Source organism: Lolium rigidum, chromosome 1 (genome assembly GCF_022539505.1).
Source record: "Lolium rigidum isolate FL_2022 chromosome 1, APGP_CSIRO_Lrig_0.1, whole genome shotgun sequence".
Lineage (NCBI taxonomy): Eukaryota > Viridiplantae > Streptophyta > Magnoliopsida > Poales > Poaceae > Lolium > Lolium rigidum.
In genome coordinates, this window is record NC_061508.1 from 350,547,144 (window position 1) to 350,568,689 (window position 21,546).

Here is a 21,546-nt window from a genome sequence, read left to right on the forward strand (position 1 = left end):
CGTGCTGCCCAGAAGTTCGGTAACCTGAACGCAATTTGGATCGGATTGATTTCACCGGGATATCGTCTAGGGTTTATTTGTAGCTAATTGAATCTATCTATGGAATTGGAAATTTCGAAATCTAGATCTAATATAAACTAAGAACTGATCTAATCTATGAATTTTGTTCGGATTCCGCACCCCGGAGGAGAAGATCTCCCCGAGGGCGGGGCGATGAGGAAGTGGTGAGGAACCTAGGATCAGCGCCGCGAGCCTAACCGCTCTGATACCATGTAGAAAATATAGAACCCTAATATTTTGTTTCATTTCGTTATTTATTTCGGTGACCCTCATGGGGTATATATAGAAGTACAGGAGGGGAACAGACTTGGAGTACAAGATGATATCTCTAGAGTTCTAGTCTATCTCCATATCCTACACGTATTTAACAAACCGTTCAAATTGACAAGCAAACAGGAACCAACAAAAGTGTACGAATTTATTAATCCCGAAGTAAAAATTCTACTACCCACTGCATTTTTGAAGCATATATGAAATATCCCTGCAATTAACACGTACATTATTTTCTACTGCAAACAAGGTTAGGGGTAAATTTGTTTCGCAAAAGAAAAGATTCTCGTGCACCAGGTGTGTATTTCTAGTATTCCTCGAAATTTATCTTTCCATCTAAACCAAGGTATTCCTGGGAAGTCTAGCACAAAGTCCGGCCGGGCGGCCGTCGATCGCGGACTGAACACGAAAACCTGCAGGATCAGTATCTCCTATCTGGCCGTCGTCTTAGATCTACGCGCGCGTGCCCGATCTGAATGCCGCACCGGCACCATCCAAGCATAGCTCGCAACAGCCATGGCAGCCCAAGTCAATGAGGAAGAGAAGGAGACGAAGAAGATGACGGTCTTCGTCACCGTCCCTAGGCCCCGCCGTCCAGGCTATGGTTCCGGCGCCCTAAAGGTCGTTGCCCTAGAGGTCTCTAGCGACGACACGGTGGCGAGCGTCAAGGCAACCCTCCACGACATGGAGGGGATCCCGCCGTCGCGGCAGCGCCTCGTGTTCGCCTGCTCGGCCCTGCCGGACGACGACGACACCACGCTGGCAGAGCACGGCGTCGTCCACTCGGCGACGATCCAGCTCGTGGAGACGGAGATGCGGGTGTTCGTGAAGAGGTTAGACCGCAGCAGCATCATGACCATCTCCGGCGTAGAGAGCAGCGACACCGTCGAGAGCTTCCGGGTAAGGGTGCAGGAGCAGGACGGCATCGGGGCGAAGCAACGTCAGGGCGGCGTCGGGATCCGGCCGGCGCGGCAGCGGCTCCTCTGCGGCGGAACACAGATGGAGGACGGCCACACGCTCGCGGCCTACGACGTGCGAAATGAAATAACCATGACGCTTCTCGTCCGCTGGATTGTCAATTACCGGACAAGGCCGGTGGAGCTGGACATGGATGTTACGGACACGGTGGGCAGGATCAAGGAGCGGGTGGAGGAGGCGGAAGGTGTACCGGTGGAGTGCCAGAGCCTCTTGTTGGGTGCGGAGGAGCTGGACGACGACCGCACGCTCCCACACTTATTCTTCGAGACGGGCACTTTTGTGAAGATTCAGTGCCGGAGGCAGGAGGGAGGTGCCGCGACCAATACGACGACAAAGCAGGCGCCGGTGATCGGCAAGGAAGCGGATGTCACTGGCCCGGCCCGAAAAAAGAACAAGGGGATCCCAGCCCCACAATGGAGGCGCTTCACTTTCCATCTTCTCGGTCCAGAGCTAGCGGCGATCTGTCCTTCGTCTTGTGACACAGACCCCGTTTATTAGATATACTATTCACTTTGATCTATAATAAGTATCGTGGACTTAGTTCAAATGTGTACTACTTGTTAGGAATTAATTAATAGTTTAATTAAAGGGATAATCCTCCCTCTTGTAATTATCTATGACGGTTGCTTCGCCAACAGTCGCGACCCTTCTCGCAACCTCTCGAACAGACGCGACTCTTACTCGTGTCCCTTCCCAGTGTATATATACTCAGAATCATCAATGGAAAGTAACAGTTGAATCATTTGCTGTCTCTCTCGTTTTACATCTCGATTACTTTCAACACTACTCTCTCAGTTAATCCACGATATTTGTTACGGATCAGAGTGAGTACTAGATTTAGAGGCGTGGCTTGGCGAGTGTTCCTAGATTTTCACAATTGTAATTGATTTGGTAACCATGCATGAAATTTAGTATGAGGCCTTTGTGGTTTTAAAAAGAATCATAGAAACAACTGAGCACAAGGGAGTGTCAAAAACAACATTCACATTAGTTTGACATCTTCACATAACTCAAGATGGTAGGAAGGCCTAATTCCTAAGGGAGGGAGCGTAGAATGGACATATGATGTAAAAGAAAGTGCAGTATCTGTAATGAATAGAACAGACATGAGCTTAACAGGTTCGCTAAAGGAACTTTTATAAGCATAAAAGGTGTAATTAGAACATCGTGTGCGTCGACGTCCATGACATACATCCATGGGCTCCACTTCATCTTCCCACTCCATGGCCGCCCCAGGCTTCGGCGCTCGTTGTGCCATGGGAGGAGTGAGCCGGTCTGTCCTCCTCACAAGGCGGGTCACGCGCCCATAGCCCTAGATGAGCATTTGCCAACAGACCGCAGCGGTTCTTCCACCACAAATGTGCCCTTGAGAAGAGCTACAAGGAGCAGCAAGAGGCCCAGTGCTTCCAGCCTTCGACCATGTCGCACCAGCACCAAGCGTATCTTGTTCAGTTCTTGTAACTGAACTACAGGAGCTATTGGAGCATATCTTGTGTAGTCCATGTTACTGAACTTTGGGCTCTTCGTGTGAGCGTTCCTGCTAAGGTCAATGTTTTTAGGTGGATATCAGCTATCAGGTGAAACCACACAACATACCATTGGTACCACACCTCGAAATATTGTAGCTGGCGCAACCACATATACAATAGTGTACCATCCATTTAACATTACGACGCCATAAATCTGGTATACACCATCATGCAACCTTCCCCAAAATTAACAATGTCATCCAAGCAAGTAAATGACAGTGTAACTACTCTCTTGCCATTCCTCCACCGGACACCAACCATATTCTCTTTCCCCGCTTTCTACAAAAATCTGGCAAAGTTCCTTCCTTTGCCATAACCGCCATGTTGTTCCACTACCTTAACTTAATATACCTAGCTAGATAGATAATGGATGGATAGATAGATGGTACATGTAATAAAAGGGAAAGGTTAATCTTCCTGTCTCCCGACACAAACCATGGCAAGGCAGTGCCACATATGTATATATATCACTGTTCGACGCCTATCCTCAACTCAACCCGTGAAACCCCTCAGGAAGCCAAACCGGCTTGAGCTCGAAACAGGTTTCGTGAGGGCGGCTGGACTTGGAGGACGAGGAACGTCATTCCGCACCACCCCCGATGAGGACGACGATCCTTCCTTCATAGAAGTCGCTCGGTTGATCACAGGAGCCTGCATAGTAGACAGGAAAACATAGCTTCAGTTGATCAGTTTTGGAAACGGTGTTTTTGGATCTAACCAACAACTCTATACTGTGAATAGTGTAATCTACAAACAGAAAATACAATGTCAGCTAGGCAAAAAAATGGAAAGGAGCAAAGTTCCACAACAAACTACCACAGCCACAAAGTTCATGTTTCTTCAAGATACAGCCCACAAAGGCATAAAACCTGTATTCTGGTGGTGGCATGCTTTTGGTTACAGAATTTACCATATTGTGTTTAACATGGAGAGAACCGATAGTTAGGACACCAAAATTAGGTTCAAAATTTAACGCTACAGACTACAATATATAGGGAAGCAGAAAGTAGATCTAAATAAAGACGACTATTATTTATTTTCACTGTGTGCAATCATCATTAGGCAGATCACACCCTCTTCCTAAAGTGGAAGGTGCTAACAAACAGACCATGACAAGACCCAACGAAACAAAGCATGAAGAGATACTCATGTCTTACCCTTTTAGGTATCGATGTAGTTCCAGCTAGCATACTCAATCCTGATGCTGACATGGCCGTAGATGGACGCACAACCTACGGAGACAACATGTATTAGACAGGATACGCCAGGTCGAATGTGTTGCAGAAAACATTTGAGCAAAAACTGACCTTAGCAGTATCTACTCTAGGTGATTGACCTACAGGAGATTCTGGTTCCGAACCTGATGGCAAGGAAACAGTCTGTAGAAACACAAAAAGGTCAGACAGCGAGGATTCAAACTATATTAATACTGGAAGAAGATGGATGATGTTACCCTAGCAAGTCCTTCTGAAGATTCGATAGCAGGGCGAGGAGTTGATGCTGCGATCTGGAAAATACGACATCAGGATTAGGAGAATAAAAAAAAGTCTTTCCCTCTTAGGAGGCCTGTAAAACTCCCTATCTTTTCAATGCAATGAAGCGCAAAAGTCTTTTGCGTTTTCTCGAAAAAAAAAGGATTAGGAGAATAAAACTTTCACTAACATGCCACATGCCATAGACAAATCATGACAGTGCTGACATTAAAAAGAGGACATAAAGGGGAATAAGATATGAGATATATTATGCGGACTTGCCTTAAGAGTATCTGCTTTCGGACTCCGATCTAATCTTTTAGTGAACTCACATAGCTCATGTATTCCTCGCGTCGTGTGATCCTAAGACATTTCAATCAAAGCCAAAAGGATTAGCAACACAAAATTTTCTGTAGCAAAACAAATTGTCGAGCTAGAAATTTTGACTTACTTGAGTATATGCAAGGCGTCCAAGCTTTGTCTCCTGCAAGAAAAAAAGGCAGGGATTCAGTTTGTACCCTAGTACTACAAGTCCTAATCCATGCTCAAAGGGAAAGAGACTATTCTGAACAAAAAGAAATAAATATGTACTGTGCAGGCCTGCAAGGTACCTACCAGAGTGCGAACTACAAGATGAACTGATTGTATTTCCTCCTGAAAGGCGCTCAGATCTCCATGGATGACAGTCACCTATGAAATAGAAATCAATTTTTTTATCAGTCTCCCTTAGACTGAATCCTGGAAACAAGAACTGCATGACCAAGTTGCAAACCTCTTTTCCTGTGGCTTCAATAATCTCATGGCACTCATCTAAATTACAATCGACTCGGTCGATCCTTCCAGACAAATGCTTCTTTGAAGCCTGATATCAGACGAATGAAGAAAAATATGGTTATTGTTGAAACAAATGGGAGTCGGCAAACGATGAAGCTAGCATATATAACACAAATGATCTAACTATATGGAGACCTATCTAGGGCATGTCTTCTATTTTTGTGCATTTTACCTCTTCTGATTGCATACAGGCACTAGGTAGAATTATACAAACTTTCTATGCACCACACACATAATGCTTAGGATCATCAACATTGTAAGAAAAGTGTTTACCCATCTAATATAAAAAAAAAAGTATGTGCAAACTGAAGGCCTTTAGCAATTTTCAACTTAACAACCTCTGAAGTGTTGCATTCACAAGTTTAATGACCCAGTACTAATACAGATTGGCATAGTGTAAGTCGTAATTCATCAAGATGTCAATGACTAGGATGATTGATTATTTAGGTGAATCTTATAATGCAAATTTTACTATAATACAATGTGTAATACACATCAAATAGCAAAGCAGCTAGCGTACAACACAAATGTTCTAAATGAATGGAGACCTACCTAGTCCTTGTCTTCTGTATGTGTGCATTTTCATCTTCTGATTACATACATGTACTAAGTAGATTTATATGAATTTCTATGTACAGAACACGCGAAAATGAACTAGTAGATGCTGTGAAGTGAGAAAAATGGACCATCAACATTTTAAGGAAAATGTTTAGCCATTTTTAACAGAGCAACCTCTGACGGGGTGTATTCCCTGCTTTAGATGCCACAGTCCTGATACAGATTGATATAGTGTAAGCCCGAAACTTGATCAAGATGTCACAGACCGGGGTGATTGATTACTTTGATGATGCAGTTTTACTACAATATACAGCATGCAATGTGCATCAGATAGCAATATGGCATCTTTGCAACCTGCATCTGAAAACGTGACTGCAAATATCCAGTGAATATGACGAAGGAACTTACATGGACACTTTCCGAAACCTGATCCAGCTGTTTGCCAACCACGTTGCAGGCATCAGATAACCCGCGCTTGGTGACGAACATTAAATCAGCAATCTTCCATCCCTGCGAATCATCAAGTTAGCTTCAACACAAGTGCCATTGTTGAACTTCAGAACAGGAACAGGATCAGCTCGGCTTGCAGCCTAGGACCCACTGCACTAATAATCTAAAATGACGAGGAAATAAAACTAGCTGCTCGTAGGGTAGTAGCCTTACACTGAGTAAACAGGGGAGTAAATGTTTACCTTCCATCTTATGTATAAATAGCCGAGGGCTCCCAGAGCGATAGCAGTCAAACCGTAAGCACCAGCGCCTGCATGAGAAGATTCTGCTTCAGCCGGCACGTAAAAGGGAACCAACGGGTGTTTAGCAAGCCTAGGTTGGTTGTGGTAACAACCAACTCAATCAAGCAAACTAAAACGACTAACAGCAGAAACAAAGTATACTGTTCATTTTCTTCGATGTTTGGGGTTCACAGTACATAGGTAGAGGCAAAAGAGCACAGGCCACCCACAAGGCTGGCTACAGATACTATGGTCTGTGGAAGCGGGGCAACTAACCAGGCCTGCCGTTGATGATGATGTGCGGCATCTCTTTCTGATCGCTTAGCACGCGGAGCTGCTCCCTGAGATAGTTGACCTGAAAGTAATGCGCGGTCGATCGATCTGCGGTTAGCACGCACGCTTGTTGCAGGCGTAAGAGGCCGGTGGAAAAGAGGATGGTCGGTACTACCTGGGACAGGAGCTGGTCAGTGTGCGGGGAGGAGGCGGCGGAGGAGCCTTCCTTCTTGTCCTGCTTGGTCATGAACTGGGGAAGGGGATCAGATGGTGAGTGGGTAGAACAGGGCTCACAGGGAGGGAGCGGGGTGGGGGTCAGTGTTGTGCGTACCTTGAAGGAGACGGAGAGCACGTCCCTGATGTCCGGCAGCTTGCCGGCGTCGCCGCCGGTGACTAGGGTTCCGACGATCCCTGCGTGCGAGCAACAAGCAAAAACACTGGGCCGTTAGCTTGGGTGCAAGGAGGGCCGGGGGAGCGAGCTGAATCAACCGCGGCCAGCTCGCGGGATGCTGCTGGAGGTGGGGATTCGGGGAGCTGAATCGAGGCCAGCTCGGGAGGAATCAGGGGGGACAGGGCAGAAACCTGAGCCGATGACGATGGCGATCTTGCCGAGCACCATGGCGGCGGCGGGGCGGGGTCGCCGGCCGGGTGGCTGGCGATGAGGCGGGCCACGGCGACGGATTGTTAGCTAGGGTTGGGATGCTCCACTCCGCCCGCGGCCGCCCTCCTTTTGTTTTTTATTATTTTTTCTTTCTTCGTCGAGGGGAGATTCTTCAAAGTCAGACTCACCCAGACTGGGCCGAATGGACGGGCCCAAATCGTATTCGGTTCACAAACAGATTAGTGATCTTCAACCACTTTTTTTCCTCAACAATATTCCTTCCCGAGGAAAATTTTACCCCTGCATGTTTTATGTTAGCATGGTTACCAAGACGCTTCAACCCCAGCATGTACAACACAAAGGCTTGCAATTGAGCTGGGGTTTCGGTGGAAGAACCTGATATAAGATGTGTGGATTTTTTTTGGATTCGTCTATTTTAGTATATATCTATTTTATTTTTGGTGTGTGGATTCACTCACTATAGTGTATATATAGTTCTGTTTTAAATATCTAGAACGTCTTATATTTTTGTGAACAGGGGAAGTAGTTAGTATTAATGTTTTTTTAAGTCTGGCCTGTCCCTACCTAATAGTTCATCCCGATCAAAGTTCGGCCCATGCCTACCTGATAGTTCTCGGTTGTTAGAAATTTGTCCTTTGTGAACAGTTCTTTTACAATTTCCATGTATTTTTTTGAATGAAATAAGTTGGTACTTTTGGTGATGTTTTGGAAAAAATGAATAACAAAATTAATGATTGATTCTAATTAGAATGTCATCAAGCTTAATTGGTACTTCCTCTGGTTTTTATGTAAGTACACTTCGGATTTTAAGCCAGAACTTTGATTAGTCATATATAAATTATATGACAACATAAATATATTATTGGAAACATCTTTTAAATATGAATCCAATGGTATAGTTTTAGTTTTGCTAACATACAATTTATATTTGTAGATCAAATTGTTAGTCAAAGTTCTACCTTAAAATACATGGTGGCCTTATATTTTCAGACAGAGACACTGCTCCATTTTAATAGGGCAGGGTATTTACATAGGTGTCACGAAGAAACCGCCGTCCCTCGCAGTCAAAGTTTATTAATCTGACATTAATAAGTTGTGAGACACATGAATAATATAGAATACATGCATATCTCGTGCTTTTTTTTCTAGTATTCTAGCTAGCACTAAAGTTGTGTGGTTCATATTAATTTTCATAGTGCAGCTTATTAATCTGCAAACTGCAAATAATTAAATTGCCAACTTGCAGTACTACCGGCAGGAGTTCACCAAACTGCCCGAGGAACTCAAACAGGTAAACACCTATCAAGTACCATGAACCATATAAGAGTATGACACTATTACTGAAAAGTTAAACGTTTGCAATCTAACATGTCTGAAATATCCAGTAGGTCATTAGTGAGAGACTATATCATTAGCCTAGAAATGTACGATACAACTATAATCTGTGCTAGGATGTGCCGAGCACTATACTTACTGAATATTGTGTCTGAAATTTGGACTGCTACTGCAAATGCTGGCTGTCTGTTTACGTTTGAGAGGTCCTGATCCTTCAGTCAGTCCACTGTTACCACAATTATAGTAGTCTGAGTTAGCTTCTTACCTTCCAGAAATCTACCATATGTATTGTTCGGTTACTTGCAAATGGTTGAAGGCACTATTGTTCCAAAATAATTGCTTTTCAGTTAACCATATGTATCACTTACTTGCATATGTATACTGAAGAATGTGTTCCATTTGTCCTTGTTTCTAAAGAATGTGCTCCATTTGTCACCGGGTTCTCATTCTTTTTTTTACTTTCATGATTATTATTTCTCGAGCAACTCATTTTAATTGCTTTTTCAATGAACCCAGATGCTACTTCTGAAAACTAACTGGCCTGAGGTAGTCTGTAATGCAGAAATGTTGTATGGTTTAGGATGCAAGAAACCCAGATCCATTTTATATGGTTTCCAGGACCAGTCATTGCACTTGCTATCACAAAAATGTTGCACGCGTGTAAAAGATATTCTTATTTGATACTGGAATATCAAGATTTTCACTACTACTTGAGTTATTTTACTGTTGCTATTAATGCGCTACTCTGGCTGATATTCATGTGCTAGTTCTTATGGTTGATATTCACGTGCAAGTATACAAAGCTAGCTCATACCTCATACTCTCCCTGATCTCTTTTAATTAACATTGTAGTAAATCTAAGTCAACTAAAAGGGATCAGAGAAGTACTAGCTGTTGTGAAAAAATTAGCTGCATAGCGGCTGCAGCTCGTCCCTATTTGACAAGGGAACGATAAAAATTAGCTGCATAGCGGCTGTATATGAAGATAAAGGATACAGATTGTATGGAAGTTTTGGTAGCAAGACACGAGAATCGGGTCATTAAAAAATCGAAGAATTATTTGATGCAAAATAACATATGGCACAAGTTGAAGTCACCGAAACAAAATCGAGGCACAGCACTAGAAATAATACTTGGAGAAGCAGAAATCCCCCAGCTTATGTATTTTCAAGCAGACTTGCGACACTAGAAATTAAGCTAGACTACGACGAGGTTTTTCTTCAGAAACACCGCCGACCAGATTGATGCAATGCGACAAATTCAGCGATAAATGCAGCGGTCATCCCTTCACCTGGAGAAACAAACTCATTATCAACTCAGAAACATATATACAGAGAGCTCTATAACAGATATCATATGACTAGCTGCAGCTCATAGGAATGCGATGACAACAGAATAAATCTATCTATCGATGATGTGACTGCGGTTTGTAGTAAAAAAAACAGGGTACTGAGATATTTCATTCAACTTATCGATTATGAAACAGCCAAACTAAGGGAGACCTCTGGGCATGGCCTAGGCGTGAGGTGATTCCAACATCAACACCATGTAACACATTAGGATAATATGTGAATCACCGTCATTTTACTTGTTTGTCTGTGTCATTCGCATGTGTGAATCCCCATTGTCCGATGAAAGCAGTTTGAGGGTGCATGCCCCTAGCTGGCAGCCAGATAGTTTCTCCCAAAACAGAAAAGAATCAAACATACGAAATCTCACAAACTATATTCAGAAGGTCTTCTTACCTTAAGAACCATTTCAGCACATTAGTACATCAAACCAGACATTCATCCTATGGATCGTACACTTCATGACCTTCGCGAATGACTGTGCCAAGAAGCACAAGTCATCAGGCAATTCACAGTTTTGAGGAAAAGACAAATAGATACGAGAAGCAACATTGAGTCAGTTACACAAATGAGCTGACAAATAAAACTTGAGCCAAACAACTCACTTTTTTTAACTCATAATTATAATTATAGATGATTTATAGTTCACCTTTGATACTAGAAATAGATAACAAAACTACATTGAAATGCAATCCATATTCCTGAAAGTAATACAGTTAGCTAGCTCACAATGCCGAATTTACCTGATAAGAAATAAGGGACTCTAGAATTTTCTCACATAAACTATCCCTCTTCATGCCAGGCAGACAAAATTAAAACATGACTACCACGCTAATAAACTCTAACAACAAAACACCTTGGGCACTCGATTTAAAATACATGGAGCCTAATTCAAGACAAGAAAAGCAAATCGTATTCTGGTTCTCCATCAAGTGAAAAAGAAAACAATTGTTTCAGAAGGTAATAGCAAGATTAGAGCCTATACATGTACGTAACGGATAAAATAATACAACTAGCATTGAGCTTCCAAACATGCCAACCAAGTTACTTAATTGACATTTAATTTTACATCTTTTAATCATTTCGCATTTAAGCTAAATCTACCATGAATGAATACAGCCAATGGCACCATATACAGTTATGAGTTAAGCTAAGAGAAAATTGCTGATTAAGCTTATGCTGTTAGCTAGTGTGTATGAAGTATAATTAGGGCTACCCCCACAAGACAATAAGCACTAAGGATGAGCAGTTACCTGGCGTATAGAAACACCTGAGAGGATGGTAGGCGCCGATATGATTCAAGGGTCCAGAAAGCATAGTAGATTGCATCGACTTATGGTCAAGCATGTACACGGTGCCATTCAAATGTAAAAGGACTACATCAGTATCCTCATCATAACCCTGAATTCTGTCCCTTCTTTCGGTCCGAGGAGGGAGTTCAGGAACGGTATCCATTCCAATGATCTTCCACGGCACCCACGTGGTAACGCCATGAGCATCGACGTCCCTCTTCCACATTAGGAGAGAAGGATAAACCAGCATGGCGTAGCCAATGGCGCCATCCTCAGCCTTGATGATCTGATGGTTTATGCAGCGTTCGGCATGGGTAACAGGAGGCCCCATCATCACAGCTATGCTGTTCTCGCCCAGATCGAACTCGAGTATGCTGCCATTGATCACGGACAGCCAGTAGAGAGATTTGCCGACGAGGACGGCAGGTTTGCCATGGATGTCGGATGGAGACTCTGATGAGATGAGATCGCCCCATAGGCCGGTGTTGGAGGAGTAGACGCAGGCGAGGAGTCGGTTCGGGTGTCTTCTGTACATGGTGACCAGGACCAGCTTGAAGGGGCTGGAGTAGCAGCTGCCGTGCACGTGGCCAGGGTCGGACTCGGCGGCGGCGCAGAGCACCGCCCCGTTGACGGAGACCCTGCCGAAGTAGGGTGGGAAGGCCACCGTGCGCTGGTCGCCTGTGATGGGGTCGCAGACGATGACGCGGCTGGGAAGGCCACCGTCCCACACGCGGGATTTGACGAGGACGCGGCCGTGGCGGCAACCGAGCACGTCCATGTTGTGGCCGCAGCGTCCGAGGTCGAACCGCGAAGGTGGGATGCGGTCGGGCGGGTCGAGCATGGGGGCGAAGACGATGCGCTGGCCGTGGCCGGGCACGAAGGAGCCGAGCAGCGGCGGGTTCCGGTGGCGCGCGCAGAACTGGCGGTGGAACTTGGGGTCGGTGAGGAGGCCCCGCCAGCGCGTGCAGACGGCGGAGGCGCGGGCGAGCGAGGACGGCGTAGGCGGGAGGCGGACGAAGATCTCCCGCAGGATGTCGTCGTCGTCCGGCAGGGAGGCGGGCGAGCGCCCGCGGCGGCGGCGAGGGATGCGGCGGGTCATGGAGGCGCCCTCCTGGCTCGCCTGGGTTCGGGGATGGAGGCGCGGGCTGCGGCGGCGGTCCAGTCCGGCCCCGTCCCCAGTTGCGTGGATTTGGGAACGGAGCCGCGGGCTGCGGCGGCGGTCCATTCCGGCGGCCGCCAAGCCAAGACCTAGCTAGTATTCCGGCGGCACACAACAGGGGAGTCGCTCTTTTGCCTGTTCATTCGTTCACTCGTAGCCTGCTTTTCTTTTTTTGGCGAGTACGCCAAAGAGATTTAAGTACAAGAACCTAGCCCACACACCACACCGACTAGTCACCGCCACCACCGACAAAACAATAACAACACGAAGGACCCTGCCCTAAGCTAAAACCACAAAGCCGCGTCTCGACCGACGCTAGACACCTCCGAAGAACAACAACTCCAAAAGGGCTCTCCTTGTCAACGCGCCAAAAAAAGGGGAGATGGCGGAACTCGAACAACCCAAAGAAGACATCGTCTTGGAGATGCCAGCAATGGCGTGCATTGCGCCCTTGCAGCCAGCCTCGGACAGCGGCGAACACCGGAGGAAAGCACCAGGACCTCCAAGCCGTGTCTCCAAACGCGAAGCTCCCAACAAAGGAACGACGTCGAGGACGCCGCCATCGCGCCGATCCAAAGGATCTAGGCTTTCGCCCAGAGACATCAACCAAACCAGGCGAGAACACGAGAGACACCGACATGCCTCGGCGACGCCTCCAGAGAGGGGCACGACACCCGCAGGCGCCGTCGTCGTCGGCCCAACGAGTTGGGCAAGACCTTCGTCCGCATCGTCGCACGACTCCGAGCCTCCGAGGCTTGGGGCAACCCTGTCCATGGAGAGACACACCGCTGCCACCGCTGCTCCTCAACATCATGGTCGCAAAAAGCCGTGGTCTCCAGCACGACGGCCCAAGCCACCAGCTTCAGCCTTGACGAAAACAGCGCAGCAACTCCCACCACCTCCGGCAAAGACCAGGCCGTTTCCGGCGCACCCGCTCCAGGCACAACCAGCAGATGACCAGGCCCAAAAAAAACTCAGATCTGGCCCGAGAAAGCGCAGATCGAGCCCGCACCAACCACCAGCTCCCACGCCGGCGCCATCGAGAGGCATCGCATCATGTCCCCAATGCCGGAGCGGACGACCGACGCACCAGGGCACTCCGCCCTGGCAAGGCGTCCTCCGCGTCGCCGCCCCGAAGATGGGGTCTTGCGCCTCCGCCTCCCTGCAGCCCCGCCGCACCACGCCGCAGCCACCGGGAAGCCCCGTTGCTCGCCCCCAGCACAGGGACGGCGGCCGATGCGCCCGGGCACTCCGCCCTGGCCACACATCCTCCCGCCTCGCCGTCCCCGAGATGGGATCTCGCCGCGCCGCCACCCGGCTGCTCCGTCGTGTCCTCCCTCTCCACTCCTTGCTGCCTGCCAGGTCGAAGCCCTCCGCTCGTCCGCCGGGACCGCCATGCGTCGGCGACGACCTCCAGAATCGCGTCGCCGACCGCCCGCCGCCACCACCTTGCAGCCCAGGTACCGTCTCCCTCCGCGCCAGGGAACCCGCCGGGGGACGCCGACCCTGCCCTCCGCCTTCGACGGCCGGGCGCGGCCGCCACCGCCGGTGCCGGCGGCGGCAGCGGCCGGGAGGAGAGGAGACTGGGAGGTTTTTTTTTTGTTTAGGGTTGGGGCTCTCCGGAGCCGCTCGCGCGAGAGCGACCCGGGAGAGAGGAGCGTCTCTTCGTGGGCAATTTTCCAGGGGGCTGCTCACTCGTAGCCTGCTTTTCTTTGCCACATAAACTCGGCACGTTTGGAATCTCAATACATACTCGAGCTAATTACACATTTAGTCCTAGAATTTATACGGCATGTGAAGATTTAATCCTAGAATTTGCAAAGCGTTTGATAACACAGTTCAGAAACTTGTGATCGATGTGATGGTTTGGTCCTCACAGTTTGATTGTGCCACGCTGGAGTCCAAATCGGTGGCCATGGATTTCGTCGTGCTGGTTATTTTGCAAATAAGCCCCTAGAAAAATGCATGCCTATTTTATGTCCTCCAGCACAGTTGGCTGGTTGGTAAAAGGGAATTCCTTTTTTTTGAGCTAAACTATCGGCGCAGTCTGTAGTGTTCTTCCTCGCGCACGCACTGCTCCCACCGCTGCTCCCGCCGCTGGTCCGCCGCTGATGAACTCGTCGGAGATTCGCGAGAGGCTCTGGAAGGATGATCCGCCAGCCTATGGTACGACTCTCCGTCCTCGATTATTTCTTCTCCCTTTGGTTTTGCTCCTTCCGTTCCTGGCTCGGAAAGTTGTTCTTGGTGAGGGTACGATTGAAATCGAGAAACTAAGTTTTTTTTAGATGAATCCACCCGTAATCAACAACAATGTCGTCTGAGTCCATGATCCTTCAGAGTTGAGGGCTATGTTGGCAATCCCAGGGACGTCCTGTTTCGCGGAAAAGCGGAGAGTCTCGTTCAATCCGAGAATCGAAAGTTTTTTTTGTGATGATGTTGTTTTATATATGTTAGTTTGAGTCTTTTCTGTCGAATAGAACCAAAAAAATCAAATTTAAGCAGATTTATAGAAGTGTTAACTCTGAATTTTGGTGTTCATGTTTACTGTGGTTTCCGTTATGTTCAAATGATCTGCAAAGAAAAAATAAAATGCAGAAAATTCATAGTTTTTGTAGGAACATTAAAACACTCATATGACATTGGCAAAAAAGATACATATGCGCTTGAAAGTAGTAACACAACAAGGAATAGGAACTACTCTGAAACTAGAAATTACTCATTTTGTGGCTTGCGACTCATGTTGTTGGTCACCTTCTTTTCAAACCTTTAGATGTCTTTCTTGATCTTGCACACCATGACAATAGCTATCATAGATTCCTCTTTCTTAGGCACAAAATAGGAATCAAATGGTAGTCTTACAGGGTATCTAGCTGCTTCAAGTGCACTAGAGCCATATACTCTAGGTTTGTCTGAACTAATCTTGTTATCTCAGACATGACATAGAGTACACCGTGCCATACCTAGATCTTCTAACCTAGCTGTAGCATCCATCTCTATAGCTAGCATATGTAGCCTATTTCTCTCAGTTGATGCCTCCCTCTCCTCAGCGCTTCTTCTATGGTACACTAGCCCTTGTTGCATATTCTCTGACTCCTTTGCTCCGCGCACGGCGCAGGTGTACATGTTCTGACTTCCCTGGTGCGCCAGAGCCTCTTGGTGGGTGCGGAGGTGCTGGATGATAGCCGCACGCTCCCCCACTTCATCTTCGAGACAGGCACTTTTGTGAAGATTCAGTGCGAGAGGCAGGAAAGAGGTGCCGTGACCAATACGATGACAAAGGGAAAGGGAGAGGAGCCGAGCCGTCCATGGATTGAGGCGGTGAGATTGAGGAGATTGAGGCGGACGGTGAGTCGCCATGCTTGGATTGAGGAGATTGAGGCGGTCCGTAAGCATGCTCACAATTACTGATCAAAATCGCCAAGCCATTGACAAATGGCTCCCACCTTCAGGAGACAATTGCTTGCCACTGTCCCATCCTTGAAGAATATATTAATGTGACTGGCTTAATTAGTTGTGTCATCTAGATGGCTCCAAACGAAGTCTTTTCTTCTTCCCGTTCCTCTTCCTCCTTGCCAAGGGGGATGCGGATGACATGGTCGAAGAGAACGAGAAGTCGGCCGTGCGAGCACGGAGGGCGCGCCTGGCGGAAATGGGCCGGTGGGGTTGAAGAAGCCGAGGAATGATGAAGAGTGGCTTGTGCGGAAGGCGGAGAAAGATCTCCTCCAAGAGGTCAGTTAAGCTGTCATCGGTGATGGAAGTGCATGACTGGGCCATATTTCCCGACGGCCGGTGACTTGAAGGAGGAGAAGGGGCTGAAGACTGGGAGGGCGGCAGAGGATGGACGAGTTAGGCTTGGTGGAAGGCCGGAGGCGTTGGGAAGGAGCCGGCCGCCTCCCTCCGAATCCTGAGCTGAGCTGGGCGGCGGTGGCTCTGTGCGTGACTTGAGCGAGGCAGTGAGTGGTGAGTCGTGGGATTGGGCTAGGTGATACGTCTCCGACGTATCGATAATTTCTTATGTTCTATGCCATATTATTGATGATACCTACATGTTTTATGCACACTTTATGTCATATTCGTGCATTTTCTGGAACTAACCTATTAACAAGATGCCGAAGTGCCGGTTCTCGTTTTCTCGCTGTTTTTGGTTTCAGAAATCCTAGTAACGAAATATTCTCGGAATTGGACGAAACGAAGACCCGGGGCCCTATTTTTCCACGGAGCTTCCGGAAGACCGAAGAACACACGAAGTGGGGCCACGAGGTGGCCAAGCTATAGGGCGGCGCGGCCCAAGCCACGGCCGCGCCGACCTATAGTGTGGGCCCCTCGTTAGCCCCCGACTCTGCCCTTCCGCCTACTTAAAGCCTCCGTCGCGAAACCCCCGAGGCGAAAAAACCACGATACGGAAAACCTATGCGAGACGCCGCCGCCGCCGATCCCATCTCGGGGATTCGGAGATCTCCTCCGGCACCCTGCCGGAGAGGGGATTCATCTCCCGGAGGACTCTACACCGCCATGGTCGCCTCCGGAGTGATGAGTGAGTAGTTCACCCCTGGACTATGGGTCCATAGCAGTAGCTAGATGGTTGTCTTCTCCTCATTGTGCTTCATTGTTGGATCTTGTGAGCTGCCTAACATGATCAAGATCATCTATCCGTAATTCTATATGTTGTGTTTGTCGGGATCCGATGGATAGAGAATACCATGTCATGTTAATTATCAAGTTATTATACATGTGTTGTTTATGATCTTGCATGCTCTCCGTTTCTAGTAGAGGCTCGGCCAAGTTTTTACTTTTAACTCCAAGAGGGAGTACTTATGCTCGATAGTGGGTTCATGCCCGCATTGACACTCAGGACGAGTGACAGAAAGTTCTAAGGTTGTGTTGTGCTGTTGCCACTAGGGATAAAACATTGGCGCTATGTCCGAGGATGTAGTTGTTGATTACATTACGCACCATACTTAATGCAATTGTCCGTTGCTTTGCAACTTAATACTCGGAAGGGGTTCGGACGATAACCTGAAGGTGGACTTTTTAGGCATAGATGCGGTTGGATGGCGGTCTATGTACTTTGTCGTAATGCCCAATTAAATCTCACTATACTTATCATGTCATGTATGTGCATTGTTATGCCCTCTCTATTTGTCAATTGCCCGACTGTAATTTGTTCACCCAACATGCTTTTATCTTATGGGAGAGACACCTCTAGTGAACTGTGGACCCCGGTCCATTCTTTAATACTGAAATACAAATCTACTGCAATACTTGTTTTTACTGTTTTCTCTGCAAACAATCATCTTCCACACAATACGGTTAATCCTTTGTTACAGCAAGCCGGTGAGATTGACAACCTCACTGTTTCGTTGGGGCAAAGTACTTTGGTTGTGTTGTGCAGGTTCCACGTTGGCGCCGGAATCTCTGGTGTTGCGCTGCACTACATCCCGCCGCCATCAACCTTCAACGTGCTTCTTGGCTCCTCCTGGTTCGATAAACCTTGGTTTCTTTCTGAGGGAAAACTTGCTGCTGTGCGCATCATACCTTCCTCTTGGGGTTGCCCAACGAACGTGTGAAATACACGCCATCAAGCATATTTTCCGGCGCCGTTGCCGGGAGATCAAGACACGCTGCAAGGGGAGTCTCCACTTCTCAATCTCTTTACTTTGTTTTTGTCTTGCTTTATTTTATTTACTACTTTGTTTGCTGCATTATATCAAAACACAAAAAAATTAGTTGCTAGCTTTACTTTATTTGCTGTCTTGTTTGCTATATCGAAAACACAAAAAAATTAGTTTACTTGCATTTATTTTATCTAGTTTGTCTTATTTACTATTGCTAAAATGGCCAACCCTGAAAATACTAAGTTGTGTGACTTCACTAGCACAAATAACAATGATTTCCTATGCACACCTATTGCTCCACCTGCTACTACAGCAGAATTCTTTGAAATTAAACCTGCTTTACTTAATCTTGTTATGCGAGAACAATTTTCTGGTGTTAGTTCTGATGATGCTGCTGCCCATCTCAATAATTTTGTTGAACTATGTGAGATGCAAAAATATAAAGATGTAGATGGTGACATTATAAAATTAAAATTGTTCCCTTTCTCATTAAGAGGAAGAGCTAAAGATTGGTTGCTATCTCTCGCCTAAGAATAGTATTGATTCCTGGACTAAATGCAAGGATGCTTTTATTGGTAGATATTATCCCCCTGCTAAAATTATATCTTTGAGGAGTAGCATAATGAATTTTAAGCAATTGGATAATGAACATGTTGCTCAAACTTGGGAAAGAATGAAATCTCTGGTTAAAAATTGCCCAACCCATGGACTGACTACTTGGATGATCATCCAAACCTTCTATGCGGGACTAAATTTTTCTTCGCGGAATTTATTGGATTCAGCTGCTTGGAGGTACCTTTATGTCCATCACTCTTGGTGAAGCAACAAAGCTTCTTGATAATATGATGGTTAATTACTCTGAATGGCACACGGAAAGAGCTCCACAAGGTAAGAAGGTAAATTCTGTTGAAGAATCCTCTTCATTGAGTGATAAGATTGATGCTATTATGTCTATGCTTGCGAATGATAGGACTAATGTTGATCCTAATAATGTTCCATTAGCTTCATTGGTTGCCCAAGAAGAACATGTTGATGTAAACTTCATTAAAAATAATAATTTCAACAACAATGCTTATCGGAACAATTCTAGTAATAACTATAGGCCATATCCTTATAATAATGGTAACGAGTTATGCTAATTCTTATGGGAATTCTTACAACAATAATAGGAATACACCCCCTGGACTTGAAGCCATGCTTAAAGAATTTATTAGTACACAAACTTGCCTTTAACAAATCTGTTGAGGAAAAGCTCAATAAAATTGATATTCTTGTTTCTAGAGTTGATAGTCTTGCCTCCGATGTTGATCTTTTGAAATCGAAAGTTATGCCTAATAGGGATATTGAAAATAAAATTGTTACTACAGCAAATGCCATCCAAGTTAGAATTAATGAGAATATAAGATTAATGGCTGAACTGCGTGCTAGGTGGGATAGAGAAGAAAATGAAAAACTAGCTAAAAAGGAAAATGTAGCTAAAGTTTGGACTATTACCACCACTAGCAATGCTAATGATTCATATGTTGCTGCACCTCCTACTATCAATGGTAAAATAATTGGTGTTGGCAATTCTTCTACTCCTAGTGCAAAGCGCGCAAAATTACTCGAGACTGCTAAAGCTGCTGAAACCGCTCTGTGATAAAACTGCTGAAATTTTTTCCAACCTTGGGGATGATAATCCCATTGCTTTAGATTGTAATGATTTAGATTTTGATGATTGCCACATCTCTGAAGTTATAAAGTTCTTGCAAAAACTTGCTAAGAGTCCCAATGCTAGCGCTATAAATTTGGCTTTCACAAAACATATTACAAATGCTTTCATAAAAGCTAGAGAAGAGAAACTAAAACTTGAAACTTCTATTCCTAGAAAGCTAGAGGATGGTTGGGAGCCCATCATTAAAATGAGAGTCAAAGATTTTGATTGTAATGCCTTATGTGATCTTGGTGCAAGTATTTCGTTATGCCTAAAAAAGTCTATGATATGCTTGACTTGCCACCATTGAAAAATTGTTATTTGGATGTTAATCTCGCTGATAATGCTAAAAAGAAACCTTTGGGGAAAGTTGATAATGTTCATATTATGGTTAACAATAACCTTGTCCCCGTTGATTTTGTTGTCTTGGATATTGAATGCAATGCATCTTGCCCCATTGTATTGGGAAGACCTTTTCTTCGAACCGTTGGTGCTACTATTGATATGAAGGAAGGTAATATTAAATATCAATTTCCTCTCAAGAAAGGTATGGAACACTTCCCTAGAAAGAGAATGAAGGTACCTTATGATTATATTATTAGAACAAATTATGATGTTGATGCTTCATCTCTCGATGTTACATGAGTTACACTTTCTGCGCCTAGCTGAAAGGCGTTAAAGAAAAGCGCTTATGGGAGACAACCCATGTTTTTACTCCAGTATTTTTGTTTTATATTTGAGTCTTGGAAGTTGTTTACTACTGTAGCAACCTCTCCTTATCCTAGTTTTAAGTTTTGTTGTGCCAAGTAAAGTCTTTGATAGAAAAGTAAGTACTAGATTTGGATTACTGCGCAGTTCCAGATTTCTTTGCTGTCACGAATCTGGGTCTATCTCCCTGTAGGTAGCTCAGAAAATTACGCCAATTTACGAGCATGATCCTCGGATATATACGCAACTTTCATTAAATTTGAGCATTTTCGTTTGAGCAAGTCTGGTGGCCTAATAAAATCCATCTTTACGGACTCGTTCTGTTTTGACAGATTCTGTCTTTTATTTCGCATTGCCTCTTTTGCTATGTTGGATGAATTTCTTTGATCCACTAATGTCCAGTAGCTTTATGCAATGTCCAGAAGTGTTAAGAATGATTGTGTCACCTCTGAACATGTGAATTTTTATTATGCACTAACCCTCTAATGAGTTGTTTCGAGTTTGGTGTGGAGGAAGTTTTCAAGGATCAAGAGAGGAGTATGATGCAATATGATCAAGGAGAGTGAAAGCTCTAAGCTTGGAGATGCCCCGGTGGTTCACCCCTGCATATATTAAGAAGACTCAAGCGTCTAAGCTTGGGGATGCCCAAGGCATCCCCTTCTTCATCAACAACATTATCAGGTTCCTCCCCTGAAACTATATTTTTATTCGGCCACATCTTATGCACTTTGCTTGGAGCGTCGGTTTGTTTTTGTTTTTGTTTTGTTTGAATAAAATGGATCCTAGCATTCACTTTATGGGAGAGAGACACGCTCCGCTGTTGCATATGGACAAATATGTCCTTAGGCTCTACTCATAGTATTCATGGCGAAGTTTCTTCTTCGTTAAATTGTTATATGGTTGGAATTGGAAAATGCTACATGTAGTAAATTGCTAAAATGTCTTGGATAATTTGATACTTGGCAATTGTTGTGCTCATGTTTAAGCTCTTGCATCATATACTTTGCACCCATTAATGAAGAAATACTTAGAGCTTGCTAATTTGGTTTGCATATTTGGTTTCTCTAG

General features: G+C 45.6%; 2 protein-coding genes across 2 annotated transcripts; both read right to left on the minus strand.

Moving 5' to 3' along the window:
* Positions 1–2,947: 2,947 nt before the first annotated feature.
* Positions 2,948–7,364, minus strand: LOC124684597. Its single transcript, XM_047218874.1, has 14 exons — positions 7,288–7,364; positions 7,037–7,116; positions 6,881–6,955; positions 6,709–6,787; positions 6,394–6,461; positions 6,110–6,211; positions 5,082–5,171; positions 4,925–4,999; positions 4,761–4,793; positions 4,592–4,672; positions 4,291–4,344; positions 4,145–4,216; positions 3,995–4,069; positions 2,948–3,488 (listed from the first exon to the last, which is right to left on the minus strand). The coding sequence occupies exons 1-14, from the start codon at positions 7,322–7,324 to the stop codon at positions 3,330–3,332; spliced, it is 1,080 nt and encodes a 359-aa protein (XP_047074830.1). The 5' UTR covers positions 7,325–7,364; the 3' UTR covers positions 2,948–3,329.
* A 2,595-nt stretch (positions 7,365–9,959) lies between these two features.
* Positions 9,960–12,528, minus strand: LOC124665044. The gene is made up of 2 exons (XM_047202442.1): positions 11,265–12,528; positions 9,960–10,489 (listed from the first exon to the last, which is right to left on the minus strand). Exons 1-2 carry the CDS (start codon positions 12,526–12,528, stop codon positions 10,455–10,457), a joined length of 1,299 nt encoding a protein of 432 aa, XP_047058398.1. The 3' UTR covers positions 9,960–10,454.
* Between the last annotated feature and the right edge of the window lie 9,018 nt (positions 12,529–21,546).

Coding starts and splice junctions, on each gene's coding strand:
- LOC124665044 (XM_047202442.1), bottom strand. CDS start 12,528: ATGGACCGCCGCCGCAGCCCGCGGCTCCGTTCCCAAATCCACGCAACT. Junction 10,490..11,264: donor CAGGTGTTTCTATACGCCAG/GTAACTGCTCAT, acceptor TTCTTGGCACAG/TCATTCGCGAAGGTCATGAA.
- LOC124684597 (XM_047218874.1), bottom strand. CDS start 7,324: ATGGTGCTCGGCAAGATCGCCATCGTCATCGGCTCAG. Junction 5,000..5,081: donor TTGAAGCCACAGGAAAAGAG/GTTTGCAACTTG, acceptor TCTATTTCATAG/GTGACTGTCATCCATGGAGA. Junction 4,673..4,760: donor GACGCCTTGCATATACTCAA/GTAAGTCAAAAT, acceptor GAAATGTCTTAG/GATCACACGACGCGAGGAAT.